The sequence below is a fragment of the Megalobrama amblycephala genome, linkage group LG6 (genome assembly GCF_018812025.1).
Source record: "Megalobrama amblycephala isolate DHTTF-2021 linkage group LG6, ASM1881202v1, whole genome shotgun sequence".
In the NCBI taxonomy this organism is placed as follows: domain Eukaryota; kingdom Metazoa; phylum Chordata; class Actinopteri; order Cypriniformes; family Xenocyprididae; genus Megalobrama; species Megalobrama amblycephala.
The window spans coordinates 39,273,594-39,289,409 of record NC_063049.1 but is presented as its reverse complement, the minus strand read 5'-3'; the positions used below and the strand labels follow the sequence as shown (position 1 = coordinate 39,289,409).

At 36.0% G+C, this 15,816-nt stretch overlaps 1 protein-coding gene across 1 annotated transcript in view; it reads right to left on the bottom strand.

Annotated features, from left to right (window-relative positions):
* slc4a3 (solute carrier family 4 member 3) overlaps positions 1-15,816 on the bottom strand; it is a 94,576-nt gene that overhangs the window by 33,075 nt on the left and 45,685 nt on the right. Inside the window, 4 exon segments of the mRNA XM_048194574.1 lie at positions 9,037-9,257; positions 12,086-12,264; positions 12,554-12,752; positions 12,754-12,799. Coding sequence (XP_048050531.1) covers positions 9,037-9,257; positions 12,086-12,264; positions 12,554-12,752; positions 12,754-12,799 — 645 coding nt within the window.

Genomic DNA, 15,816 nt, shown 5'->3' with positions numbered 1-15,816 from the left:
CTGTGACATTTGCAAAAACTAAGGTGGCTGGAAAATATTACCCTTCATCACGCTTCCAACTTTTTAACAGCAAGCACACTTACGGATCGGTTCATCTGGGGAGCCAAGGTGTGAGTGGATGGACTCCAGAAGGTCATAATCATCAAAATCCAGCACAAACTCCTCAAAGTCCTCAAAGCTGTCCAATGCAAAGCTCCCCAGAGGGTTTTCCTGATCCCTACAATGGGCCTTTCCAGCATCCGCATCAGGGAGTTCCTCCCCTGAGCCGTCGCTCCTGTCCTTCTCCTTCCCCACGTCTGTCATCTCCACACCTGGTGCCTCCGGATCATCCAGGATGCCACCCTCTTCCGCGCCGCTATTTTGCACCTTCTACAAAGTAGAACTGTGTCTAATCCTGTCTTCAGGTTCCTGGAAGCACAAATTTCTAGAACTTTGGAACGACCAGGAATCGTGCAATTAATCTTGTTTGCGATCGAATTTTGTCCAAGAATGGTAAGTTAAAGAAAAAAAGAAGGAAAAAGGATAATCTCTCAGTTTGGCCCTCAATCCATAAGTGTTTGTAAGATCCACCTGGCTGCCTGGTAAGAAAATGGTGTCTGGCCTCAGGGTTTCCAAGCAGATGAGCAGCAGTTCTGCGAGACGTATCCTCATGTACGCAAGCAAACAGCAGGGAACACTGGAATTGGCTGATGATCCAGAGGAAATGTTGATACAACTGAACTACTTTTGAGGTCTCGCACTAATCTATTGGCTGCCTCCGTGCTTTCCATGACGTTGTCGATTGATCCTGCGGCTGCATGAGGGACAGAGATGCGGTCCTCTGTCCGGTTTTTCCCCCATCATGTCCAGAGCTGGTTACACCACCCTATCAGAAAGCACAGGTGAAAACCTCCATCCGAAACAACAGCAGTGCCGATGAAGTGCACAACATGGTGCCACACATTACACAGCGCTGTCTCCACATGACCGATCTCCATGGAAACCATGGCTGCTTCTAGAACTCAACCCTGTCTCGTTTTCAATCGGTTACCTGCACAGGGATTAGCCAATCATCATTCAGATGTGTCCAATAGCCTATACAGCTGGACATTTACAAGATTTGTATGCATATCAGAGGGACAGAGATTGCTCTTTCATAGCTCATAAGATATATGGGAGATTTCAGTTATGTTTAGTTTAGATATGAACTTTGTCTCATATGTTTGTTTTTTTTAGGGGAACAAATATAGACTCGAATGTTTCTATTATGCAGATAAGAAAAAAGAGAGCTCGGATAAATTGATTTTGGGAGAATTTAATGAGAAATGTTGAGATTATATTGGAATCTCTCACCTTTGATTAAACATTTTTCTATATATTTTTTTAAAAAAGGGTCTTTTTTCTCAGGAGAATGCAAGAAACTTTTAAAACAAGTTTCCATTTGCTCTCCATTTAAACCCTATTTACAAAATACATTATATTGTAATTCATGTTCACTGTAATCGCACTGTAATTGCTGTCTTGGAGAAACTTATGGGATATTGAGACTTTATTCAAGGTTATAAACTAAAATAAGATTAATTTATTGAATATATATTCCATAAACATCAAAATAAACAAATAAAATAAAATAATAATAAAATAAAACAAAACTAAATAAAATATTCCTGTAGTCATATTGTTGTCTAGGAGATACAATTGAGATATTGAGACCGTAATTGTGGTTATTCAATAAACTTGGCTAAATTTATAGAATATATATTCCAAGAACATCAAAATAAAAATTGAAATAAAATAAAATAAAAATAAAAATCTGTAATTACACTGTAATCGCGTTGCTATTTAGGAGACACAACTGAGATATGAAAAAGACACCATTTGAGGTTATTCAACAATCAATTACAAACTATTCTAAAAATAAAAGCAAATAATTGGGTCATTCAAAAGATAAGAGAGAAAATCAATTATGTGGATTACACAAGTGAGCATTCTGACATACAGTATATGTTGTCTAAATGCCCTATAAAAGGTGTCAGACATATGAAAACACTGACATGGAGCGGTACAGCCTCGGACATGAGCAGTTTATATCAAGCTAGTGTGATGTAGGGCTTAAATTCAATGGCCTGTTCCACTGTGGCGGCCTCATTTGTAATTTGCTGCGGTATAGCAGTCAATGCTTCCTTTTTTCTAAAAGCAGGAAGGGCTGCGGGCGGGTCTTTGGGAAGGATAATCAATTGGAACAGTGAAGTTAATTATAGCTGGAGGGGTCTCATCCACAGAGCCGTTGCAGCACTCACCTAAATGCACTCTGCTGGACCCTGCTAGCCTTCATTCACAGGGAATAATTTAGCCATATTAGCTGCACTGTACGTCACGTAGAGTAAACAGCAGTATCATTCATGAAATGAGCCTGTATCGGCATGCCAGATGGAAACAATTGTGCTTCCTTCAAAATCCAACCAGCTATAGGCATGTTAGTATTAATTAATAATATGTTTATATATATATATATATATCACTGTATTTAAATTGGCAAATACTTAAGAGTCTATAACTGGATCATTATTGCTGTGCTGATTATGTTTCTAGTTTGGCAACAGTTTTTTTGAACCCTAATTGATGAATTGATGGATTGTGTATCTTTTCAAAGTGCTCGACTCTTGCATTGTCATTACAAGATGACAAACATTGATACACCTCTTGATGGAAATGACATCACAATATTTATTTCTATCAAGAAGTGCATCAATTTTTGGTCAAGATCTTGTATTGACAATGCAAGAGGTGAGCACTCTGTAAAGTCTCCTCCAGCACATCCCATAGACTCTCAATGAATTTAAGGTATAGACTCTAGATGCCAATTCATGTGTGAAAATGATTTTTCATGCTCCCTCACAACCATTCTTTCACAGTTTGATCCTGATGAATATTGACTTTGTCATCCTGGAATATGGCCATGATGTGTCTTCCTACATGGTTGTTTAAGAAACAAAAAGTTACACACTCCATCAATTAGAACTGTTGCCAAATGTATAAAATGCTAGAAACATAATAATCCCTGCAATAATGATCCAATCATAGAGTCTTAAGTATTTGCCAACTTAAAATCCAAACAGTGACTTTTACACACACACACATATATATATATATATATATATATATATATATATATATATATATATATATATATATATATATATATATATATATATATATATATATATATATTATAAGGTTATATACACTCTATAAGGTAATATATGAACATATATGGTTCGGCCACAGGGAAAGCACCATTCATTAGCAAACATTCTGGATTCAAATGTTCTGGATGGGACTTTATATCTATGATCACAATGCGCTAAACTTAGGCTCTGTGAAGATCATCTCGTTCAATAAGGGAAAGTGTGTCTAGCCATCCCCATGGTTTGAAAAATCACCACATGACACACAGAGGAACAGCTGGGAGGCCAACTGGAGCATGGGAGCTCATTTAAATCAAACCCCTTACGTCAGGAAGAACTTTACAACGTTGCTTCTAAGAAAACAGTCGTGTGAAGAACATCTTCAGGGATCCTCCCAGACCCTGTACAGGAATGACTTTTGAGATCTGTGAAGTTCCCTAACATAAAAACACTGTAATGAAATAAATTACTAATGTGCACTTTAAATAGAGTCTTAAACTTGTTTTTTAAAATCTTTTTTAATCAAAGGTCTTCTATCCAAGGTTAGGAGACTGCCCCCCACCTTATTACAACCTATATTTACGTTTTAAAGTCATGCGCCCTCTAGCTGGCATAAAAATAATGTGTCGTGTGTGTCTTTTTACATCATTTGTCCTATTTCCATTTAGCAAAACACATTTTTTTTTATTAACAACTACACCCACCCCATCCCTAAACCTACCCTTAGTGATTTATAGTGCATATACACTTTATGAGCACACATGATTGCATATTGTTTTATATTGCAATGCTCTGCCAATTGAAATATGACGCAGATAAAAGGGAACAATGCATTAAAAAGAAAGTGTCCTGTTGTCGATAAGGGCACTTTGATAAACTCTCATATGGGTCGTATTTCAGGGACGTGACAAAAGACCAACATAGGCATATTGGTTGGAGAACATGTTGCATATTATCAGTGGTGGACGAAGTACACAAATCAAGTACTGTAGAAGAACAGATTAAAATACACCCCATTAAAATGTTAAAATGTTAGTATTAAGTACTTCTATTCAATTTTACTTGAGTAAAAGTACAAAAGTACTTGATTTTTAATGTACTTAAGCATTAAAAGGAAAAAGTACTGACTGATGAATATTAATTATTAAAATTATACAGGGTGCGATTTGTGAAAAAAAAAACAGGGGTGTTTTGAATTTTTTTTTTTTTTTTTTATTTGTTAAAAACCACAGTGGAGCTATATACTATTTTTTGGCAGCTGTTACAGAAACATTTTTGCAAAAAAATTTCTGATTTAACTTTGAGATTTGAAGTATTAGATAGCTTAAATATTTGCACCACTATCTACAATGACACTAATAATTCTTCATTTCTGATAGAAATGCAAAATCAATCGATAGTTATTAATAGAATAACCAGACACAAACCTTTACATTCAATTGTGTTTGCTCCCATTTATTTTTGATCACAGTGCATACACATACAATCTTTTATTCCAAAAGTGCGCACATTTGGAGAAATACACGTTTAACTCAGATTTCATTCGATAGAATATAATCTGGGCCGTACACAGGGTTTCATAATTACCGAGGTCAGAAAATGTAGTTAGCTAGGGGGCATGCTCTCCCGAGAAAATTTTGATTTCCATGGTGTACATATGTGCATTTTTAAGACGTTTTAAGGCCAACAAACTGGATAACAATAGCTTTAAAACCATGTCAACACATACATGCATGCACAGTTTTGAGGCAGCTTTAATCGCATGTTTGGTAATTTCATGACTTAATTTACAACAGAATTTACAACAGATGGTGCATGCTCGTAGTTTCTATTGCGCTTTATTTAAGATTGCGCTTGCAATTCTTGAGCGTGTGACACGAGCACAGTATAATGGCTGATTGGACAGTCGTGTTAATTTTTCGTAGTTTTACTGACATAGCCTGACAACATCTCATCTGACCGCAGTTCACTGTTGTTCAACTGAAGCTCCCTCATCATCACCTGCACCTTTTCCGCTCGTTTGACTTGCACCTGGCGCTGAGGCGAAGTCGGAATGCGCGTCTGAAAAGTGTCCCGTTTGTTGTGGTTGTAAAGAGACAGTTCCTTATATCAGCATTTTACTTGGCGATGTTTTAAAAAATGATTTTTATTTTTGGTATTTTATATGCTCTGTTGGTGGTTTGTGGAGTAGCATCACCCATTTATCCATTTATCCCCACCGGGGATGAAAATAATTCAGCAGAGGCAGGGATACATAGACCAGAAGGGGGGAAATCCCCCAAATCCCCCCCTACAAATTGCACCCTGTATATATATATGTGTGTATATATATATATATATATATATATATATATATATATATATATATATATATATATATATATATATATATATATATTAGGGCTGGGCGATATATCGCATGCGATTCTCACGCGCATTTCCTCAGTAAAGCCGGTTCCCTGATTACCGCTAAATCGCCATCACCTGCTTTCAAATGGAGCGCCTTTTAATAGACAAAGCCGTAGTTCACGGACAAGCCACGCAAAATCGCGTTCAGTATCGAAGATGAATCGACTTCGATAATGAACCCGATTTTGCGTGGCTTATCAGTGAATTACGGCTCTGTCTATTAAAAGGCGCTCCATTTTAAAGCAGGTGATGGCGATTTAGCGGTACCTACTACTTTTCTCCCCATCAGTCACACGCGCACTCGAGCTCCGAGGATCTCCTGTTCTTGGCACATTTTGAGTCAGAAAGACTTGTGAACTCAGTGAATTGTTAACTGAAGATTCGCTCTGACCGGGTCATTTGAATCAGTGAGTTGTTGACACAAGAACAGATCGGTAATGATTTCTTCACTTCAAAATAATGAGAAATGACATGTTTTTATGAAATGTAGTGGAGTAAAAAGTATGATATTATGGTTTGGAATGTAGTGAAGTAAAAGTTTCCCAAAATAAAATAACCGAGTTGAAAAGTTAAGCTTAGCAACTGGGGTCAACACTTCTTTCGACAGACATTTAAAAGGGGCATGAACTGAGAAATACAATTATCATTGAGCTTTTGACATGTAAGAGGTCATCATACTATAATCTCTTATTTACATCATGTTTGCACTGTTAGTTATGATGAAAGCGTTCATCAGTTGCAATGACAAGATCACTGCTTTCATGCACTCAAAATGTCTGTGATCGGCTACAATCTTCATCATTGCAACCTTTCATGCCACGATCTAAATATAATGCCATAGATCTATATGTAATGCTACAATCAACACTTTTCATGGTTAGTTAACCTTGGGAGCTGTAATAGTAAAAACCTGCTAAAGGTTTTCGAGAGAGTTCCACATGTAATACTTATCTATTTCCATATGCAAAGATGTTAGCGTTTACACTGAAGCCTCACAGCAGATGTGTTGACAGATATGAACATACAAAAAACAGAGCGTTCAAATCAGAGGGCTAAAATTAGGGTAGGAAAAATGCCTTTTATTTCTAAATTATGACAAATTATGACAATTTTTTATGATATTTTCTACTTATTCTTCATGTTATGTTAATTTTATCTTAAATAACAGTTTATTTAACATTTCTCCCAACCAAAAAAAAAAACATGGGATTTGTCTTTATAATACTTCTTTAAAAAAGTAATGGGACATTCTATTTGTGGAAAGTGCCAATTACACTCTTGCAAGGGTTTTTAAGGAAGCAGTAGTATTCTTGGGCTGTCATACCCTGTAATCTGTTGAGCTTACTTTATTAAGGATAATCATTAATGTAAAAACAACGGGAAGCACTCTGGTGCATGGCGTACATCCAGTGACCCTGACCACATCTGAACATCTCGAAGGCTTGTTTACAACTGCGGGAAAGGGAGGAGAGGGCAGGCCAAGTTCTGACCATGGCCAGCCAATGATCCTGCTGCTTTGCTTTCCACCAAAACACATTTATGAGTATGGACACGAATACCCCAGCGCCCCAAAACTTACCAGAAAGCTTGCCAATGCGGACCTCTAAGTCCACTATACAAACACTCCCTGTCATCACTCCCCTCCTCTAGAGATTTTAATGAGCATTTGGAGGGACTACGGGCTTTGGCTTGTCAAGATCAAGTTAAACCATCGACCTGAGACTCGGTCATTGGTGTGGCTCCAATGACACATGAAATCAAACACGCCTATCTAATTTTGTTTGAGTTACTGCATTGATTTCAATTAAGATCGAATGACCGCAACAACATGCAACTTGTCTGCTTTAATCTGTGTTTTAATCATCATGGCTACAGTAACTTGAATCAGTAAGTGCACTAATTCTTGAGACATGGGACAAAAGGCTACAGGACTAAAAAAAAATGAAAGTTCACAGTTGTGCTCATGAATTTACACACCCCTTGCAGAATCCAGGAAAAAATAATAGATAAAACCTTAAATAAGATCATAAAAATTATGTCCTTTCTTAACTAAGCACTGCACTGAATATGCATAAGATATAAGGAATAATCATAGAGTCAGCCTGTTGTCATCAGAAAATAAACCCTGACCACGACCATGAAATAAAGCTTTCTTGCTTAAACTAGTCATCTACGAAAGGTTTATGCTCACTACAGTACAAAAAAAATATTTTATATAGTTATAAAATAGTTATAAAATATACAACTGTTAATATAGTCATTATATTTAATGATTACATGTGTATTGTCTAAACTATGGAAGCTTGTTTCCGCCATGAAATAAAAAATAAAAAAGGTATTTGCTTTTTTCACAGTTCTGACATTTATTTCTCAGAATTGCAAGATATAAACTCACAATTGTGAGTTATAAAGTTATAATTGTGTAATATAAAGTCAGAATTGCATGATATAAAGTCAGAATTGTGTGATATAAAGTCACAATTGCAAGTTATAAAGTAGAATTGTGTGATATAAAGTCAGAATTGCGTGATATAAAGTCAAAATTGTGTGATATGAAGTCAGAATTGCATGATATAAAGTCAGAATTGCAAGTTATAAAGTCAGAATTGCTTGATATAAAGTCAAAATTGTGAGTTATAAAGTCAGAATTGCATGATATAAAGTCAGGATTGTGTGATATAAAGTCAGAATTGTGTGATATTAAGTCAGAACTGCAAGTTATAAAGTCAGAATTGCATGATATAAAGTCAGAATTGCGGGCTATAAAGTCAGAATTGTATGATCTAAAGTCAAAATTGCGAGTTATAAATTCAGAATTGCAAGTTACAAAGTCTGAGTTTAAATCTTGCAATTCTGAGAAAAAAAGTTAGAACTGCGATATAACAAGTCACAATTAGCTTTTTTTATATTTTATTTAGTGCCAGAAACAAGCTTCCATATTAAACCCCTCATATTAAAGTAATAATCTTTAAAAATAAGTCTTGATATCTCATGCTTGCTTCTCAAGTATGTAAAATATATTTTATATTAAAATATAATATAAAATATAAAACAAGAAACAAAAAAGACTAAATAAATTAGATTTAATTAAAAAAAAAAAAGAAAAAAAAAAAAAGCAATTTTGACAGCCCCTATTTTATTATAAAAAATAATTTGCATCCTCCAAATTCTGAAAGGTGAATGCAAAATAAAGATAATCTATGTACAAAAGGACAAATCATTATTTGTTGTTAATTTTTTGGGGGATAGTGGGCAATAATTGATTTATTTGGTAAAATAAACAGAAAGAAATATGAAATTGTGCATAAGAATATTCTACATATAATATCTGATATTTGTAGAAATGGCAAAATTAATGGCAGGTAAAATTGATTAGATGTTTTGTTCCATGTCTCAAAAATCATTGCATATTAGCATCCTGCCATTTTCACGACTCCTTCAGAATTGAATTTTTGCTTACTTTTCATGTCGTCCAGGTCAGCGCTGGCAAGCATCTGAGCCTCTGCTTCGTCCGTAGGTACTTTCTGGTAGACCGCAGTCTCCATGGCAGTCATGCTGCCAATGCAGATGCGTTCTCGTAGGTCGTAGCTGGTCCGCTGGGCTCCAGCCAGCCGGTGGACGGGTTTCCTGCGAAACCAGCCTCGTGTTGTCATAGTGGCAGGTTCTGGAGAAGGGCTAAACCTGTAAAAAGAAATCTACAATTGAACACTGCTTTAAAAACTATGTTTTTTGACCTATGTCTCATGTTCATGGTTATTAGCTGGATGACATGAACAGGACTGCATTGCTAATAGACTGAAATATCTGCATGATTATAGGTGGCTCGGTTAACCACTCAACACATATGCTGAAAAGGATTAAAACAAATAAAAAATAAATGGTTACACTTTATATTAAACGTGCAATATGTAGAAATTTCTGTCCGCTAAAGGCCTATTCAAAACAAAGGCGTAGCTTGATGATGCCAAGTTTGAGCGTGGAATCTTGGGACATGTGTTCTTCACCTCACAGTGGAAAATAATCAGGATAGGACTCTTCAAGAAATCATGTTCATGGATTTATTTATTTATTTATTTATTTATTTATATTTTTAAGCAGGAAAACTGGTTTTCAGCAGAACATAAATATCACACACACAACAAACTCCAAGACAAGACAACAACAAACACACACACATGTGCGATTATTATGCGATTATTAACGTTACTGTAGTATGAAGCAGAGCAGGATCGAGTGTTGTGGGAGCTGAACGAGGCCGCTGGAGCGATTGTTAATGAGAGACAAATGCAACACACGCCACAAGCAGCAGAACTTTTATTATGTCACAGTCGCCCGCGCTGCTTCCGCTTTTCCGGTCATGAGTATGAGGTAACACAGCGCTGTTTATCATATATATTTGAGTGTGTTGAAAATATGTTACAACGTTACTCTCTGTGCGTTCTCTCGGCGGCTGCTGTGAGACACTGTTACACACTGCAGTAAGATAGATCGATTTTACAATATCATATTAAATGCTGGATGGCTTGTGTTGATAAATGACATGCAATTAATTTTAAAATGCATTGTATGATGGAGAAAATGCTGTATTACTGTTACTAAAAATAAAGCTGCATCTGATTATGCTGTTAGTTACTTGACAAAATAGTGTTTTTCTCTGAGGCATGGTAAAGCATGGTACTCGCAAAAAATCAAGAAAATTAGATTTAAACAACAAGACTAAACATGTTGAGCTATATAACAATAATTAGTTTTCTGTCTATAAATATATCAAAAAAGTAACATTTCATTGTCTATTTAAACATGTAATATATTAAAGCATCTTTGGTGTTTCCATGGTTTCTACAAAATAAAACCGGAAACCGAGGGTAACGCGGGTATGACGCAATTGACAGGCGACTCCTCACACGTCCCGGAGCCTTGGATAAAATTGCAATTTTCTAACCATTTACAAATAGTTGGAAACATTTGGGATATTGTAAGTACTCAAGTGAAGAAAATATATAACACTGGCCTAGTGGTTTTTGGATATTTTACTGCAAAATTCTTACATATTGCACCTTTAAGGTGACGTAGTTACATAAGTACTGAGTTATATTAATTAACTTAACGTAATTACTATAGAGTTATGGTTACAGTTTGGTTTAGGGTTAGTTACTTGTAATTATGCAGAATTTACTATTATTACTATAATAAGTACATGTAGTGTAACTATGCCATTTTAAATTAAAGTGTTACCAAGTAAAATAATCTGTTTATGTTTGTAATTCCTTAAATATAGCTTTTGATTTAATGGGCAAATACACTCATTACATAGTTTAAAAAACTACTAAGCTGCATCAGCAACTATAAATTTGTTAAACTGAGATTGAAATGCAGCATGATTAATATGTTAATCTCTCATGCCGCTAAACAATCATATGCTGGCCATATATCCCAATCAGTGTGTTGTTCAGAAATTATACACCAAATGAAATGAGCCACAAAAAAAAAAAAAGAGTCAAAAAATGAAAAATATACATCAAAAAAATGACCCAAGTTCGATTAAACTAACTAAAGTACAATGGCACATCATGTTGGAGCATTTGCATTCATTTAATTGAAGTCAGAGGACCAGACAAATATACAATCAAAAGGCTCATTATTCAAAGCAACAGCACTGCAAATAAATAATAAAATTAAATAAGGCAGGACATAAAAGATAAAGATGTTTTATTTGTACATTTACCTTAAAGAAATAGTTCACACAAATTCTGTCATCATTTACTCACCCTCATGTTGTTCCAAACCTGTATGAGTTTCTTTCTTCTGTTGAACACAAAAAAAAAGATATTTTGAAGAATGTTGGAAACCAAACAGTTGATGGACCCCACTGACTTCCATAGTACAGTATTTTTTTCCTACTATGGAAGTCAATGTCTGGTTACCAACTATCTTCAAAATATCTTTTTTTGTGTGTTTAACAGAAGAAAGAAACTCACACATTTGGAACAACTTCAGAGTGAGTAAATGATGACAAAATGTTCATTTTTGGGTGAACTATCCCTTTAATCAAATATATATGCTGCAAGGAGCAAGTTAGCCAGCAGAGGGCAATAAAATACAATTTTTCCAGCTCACTCTCAAGCAAAGTCCTCTCATTTTCACAGCATCACATTGTATTAAAGTTGCATGATGCACTTTCCATTGAAAGCACATACAAAAGTAACAGCTGTGAATTCATCATTCAAATGAATCATTTAAGAAATTAGGGAGCTTACATTAATGTCTTGAATGTTTTGTGCTATATAACCTAGAAATTCTGCATATGATCTTAAAATGATCTTTCTTACAATGATTATATCTAATCTGATATAGCTTTGAATAAATTTGATGGATAGACTTCTCATACAGGTTTGAAATTACATGAGGGTGAGTAAATGATGACTGTGTTTCAACTATTTTTTTAATCAACTCATAAGTGTTCTCTGGTCATTCAGGTGTAGATCATTCCTCAATTATTAGTCAAATACCTGTTGGAAACCTCTTCCTCCTCTTCTCCATTAAGTCGTTCTTGTGCTTCCTGCTGCTGCTCCTCCATTCCGGTGGGGGTAGGTGGAGCCTCCTCACTGCTCGGGGGTCTCTCGCTCTCCAAATGAAAGATGGTGAGAGAGAGATCAGCCGCCAGGTCCTCCTCACTTCCCAAACTGAGCTGTGAGATCACAACATCTGTCAGCATCTCCCTATTATCCCACCCAATCTCTCACACATATTTCCCAACATATCCAGCAGTGCAGAAAGAAACTGTGCTTATAGTATATACTGTGAACAGCATACTATTTTTTAGCATGTGCAACTGAATGCAATGACAAACTCTTCAAGCAACAGTAGCACTCTACATTGTTGTCAAATGACCTCATTATAACATGTTGCATGCTTAATTTGGTGCCGTCCATCTGGTTATTTACTATAAAAATAATCATACTGTAACTTAAAGTTACCTGTGGCAGCTCTTCAGATGGCTCAGTAGGCGTGGCTGCTTGGCACTGGCCCTCCGTCTCAGACTCCGCCTCCTCCTCATCCACCTCATGAATAGTGGGCGTGACATCTGACGGGGGCATGGACGTCTTCTTTTTCTTCCTCTTTTTCTTTCGCCGGCGGTCCATACTGAGCACCCTTTTGCGGAAACGCTGGGGGGGAGGTGGGTGGACAGGGGTGGTGGGTGTGGTGGAAGGTGTGCCGGTGATCTGTGCATAGAGAGAGAGAGAGAGAGAGTAGGGGATGATGTTCAGACTGCAAACGGCTGACAGATCATGCAAAAGAAAGAGACTGCGGCGTGATACGAGAGACTAGCACAGGTCAATGATTCAGTTTATTTTCACTATACAAACACATTTGACCACAGAATGCCACCATTGATCAGATCAGAATCGAGTATTCCATAGAACCATGTAGTAAGCAATGATAAGGTTTATTAAAAGGTCACAGATAATTAAGCTGCCATAGCAACATCCCCATTAGTTAGTTCCTCTCACTCATACTTCTCTGTTGCTAGGAATCTCTTATTTACGGAAGAGGATTAGGGCCAAGCAATAATAAAAAAAATAAAACCATCTCGAGATTAAAGTTGTTAAATTTCGAGAAAAAAGTCGAAATAAAATGTTGAGAATAAACTCGTTAAATTATGAGGAAAAAACTCGTTAAATTTCGAGAAATAAGTCGAGATAAAATGTTGAGAATAAAGTCATTAAATTACGAGAAAAAGTCGTTAAATTACGAGAACAAATTCGTTAAATTATGAGAAAAATGTCGTTCAATTTCGAGAAAAAAGTCGAAATAAAATGTTGAGAATAAACTCGTTAAATTATGAGAAAAAACTCGTTAAATTTCGAGAAAAAGGTCGAGATAAAATGTTGAGAATAAACTCATTAAATTACGAGAAAAAGGTCGAAATAAAATGTTGAGAATAAACTCGTTAAATTATGAGAAAAAACTCGTTAAATTTCGAGAAAAAGGTCGAGATAAAATGTTGAGAATAAACTCATTAAATTACAAGAAAAAACTCATTAAATTTCAAGAAAAAAGTCAAAATAAAATGTTGAGAATAAACTCGTTAAATTACGAGAAAAAGGTCAAAATAAAATGTTGAGAATAAACTCGTTAAATTATGAGAAAAAACTCGTTAAATTTCGAGAAAAAGGTCGAGATAAAATGTTGAGAATAAACTCATTAAATTACAAGAAAAAACTCATTAAATTTCAAGAAAAAAGTCAAAATAAAATGTTGAGAATAAACTCGTTAAATTTCGAGAAAAAAGTCGAGATAAAATGTTGAGAATAAAGTCATTAAATTACGAGAAAAAGTCGTTAAATTATGAGAACAAATTCGTTAAATTATGAGAAAAATGTCGTTAAATTTCGAGAAAAAAGTCGAGATAAAATGTTGAGAATAAAGTCATTAAATTACGAGAAAAAAGTCGTTAAATTAAGAGAACAAACTCGTTAAATTTCGAGAAAAAAGTCGAGATAAAATGTTGAGAATAAAGTCATTAAATTACGAGAATAAACTCATTAAATTATGAGAAAAAAGTAGTTAAATTACGAGAACAAATTCGTTAAATTACGAATATAAATTCGCTAATTTAATGACTTTATTCTCAACATTTTATCTTGACTTTTTTCTCGAAATTTAACGACATTTTTCTCATAATTTATTGAGTTTATTCTCAACATTTTATCTCGACTTTTTTCTCGAAATTTAACAATTTTAATCTCGAGATGGCTTTATTTTTTTTATTATTGCTTGGCCCTAATCCTCTCCCGTACTTATTTCACGGGCTTAAATCTTGAGTGTTATATTTAAAATGTATATAAAATAAGCAAGCACTAAATCAATTAATAAAAGTGATGTGCAGACTTATTTCAGTATAAAACTACTTTATACACTATCGTTCAAAAGATTGGGGTTAGTAATTTTTTCTTTTTTAAATAAAGTAATATTTTTATACAGCAAGGATGCATTAAAGTGATCAAAACTGTCAGTAAAGACGTTTAAATTTTACAAAAGATTTCTCTTTCAAAGAAATTATGTTAATTTGCTGTTCACATGAATTCTGAAAAAAAATATGTATCACGATTTCCAAAAAAATATAAAGCAGAACTACTGCTTTCAGCATTGATAATGATCAGAAATGTTTGACATTTTAACGTTTCATTCGACATATGTCTCATGTTTGTGTGACAAGTATTCACTAAGTTACAGTTCATTTTCTAACGAGTATCAAAATGGACTTTATTGAGACAACATTTTGTTTTTACTGTGAGTGCACACAAACAAAAGAAGACATTCTGTAGTTTCAATTGATGTATTACTTTTATCTGTATGGCAAAAAATTATTAAGTATTTTAAGTCGATTTTGCTCCTATGTGAAGAGAATTCAGCAAACATGCCTGCACGTTTGCCGACCCCGTTTTTGCATTCAAATGTGGATTTTTATTTTAAATTTGATGAATATTTGTGTAACACAGTTCGTATATACGGGAAGAAAGAGGCAGGAACCGGCGAATGTTAAACACTTTAATATACAAAATAAATAAACAAACAACAAAATTAAAGTAATGCCGGCAGTCATAACATAAAATCCAAGCCTGGTCCTCTCTCGTCCTTCACTGTCGTCGCTCCTCTTTTTATGCTTCCTGAGCTCCTCCGTGAGAGATTCGAGACCGGTGCAATGCGCAGCCGTTCCCTCACGGCTCTCGCCCTGCCCTGCTCGTCACATACCCCCATCGCCCCTCGCAGGCCAGGAGGTACCCACGAGTCTGTGCTCTACTCCCCCCTGGGGGCCAGTCTCAGCAGCCGCAGCACCTGGGGGTAAGGACAGGCAAGACAAGAGAAAAGGAGACGGAAGCACAGAGAGCGACAGACAAGAGAAAAAATTCTTGGTCACACTGCCGCTCGGTCCTCAGCCAGCCGAGAGGCTCTTCCTCATGGTGCCATGTGATGGTCCTGGATGCTCAGTGGACGGCTTGATCCTCATCCACCCCCTGGCAGCCGGCGATGGCTCCTCTGGCTGAGGGCAGCCAGCTGGGAGTGCCTTGTTACCTGCTCCTCCCCTTCATGGTGGACGGCAGCAGGCTTCGGCCTACGGCGAACGGTGGCAACTCCTCCACTCACTCTCGGACAGCAGCCATCCCACCTCGACCCAGGAGAACGGCAGCGAGTTCTCCGTCCAACCTGTTTCTTCACACTCCCGCGCTGCCCGACC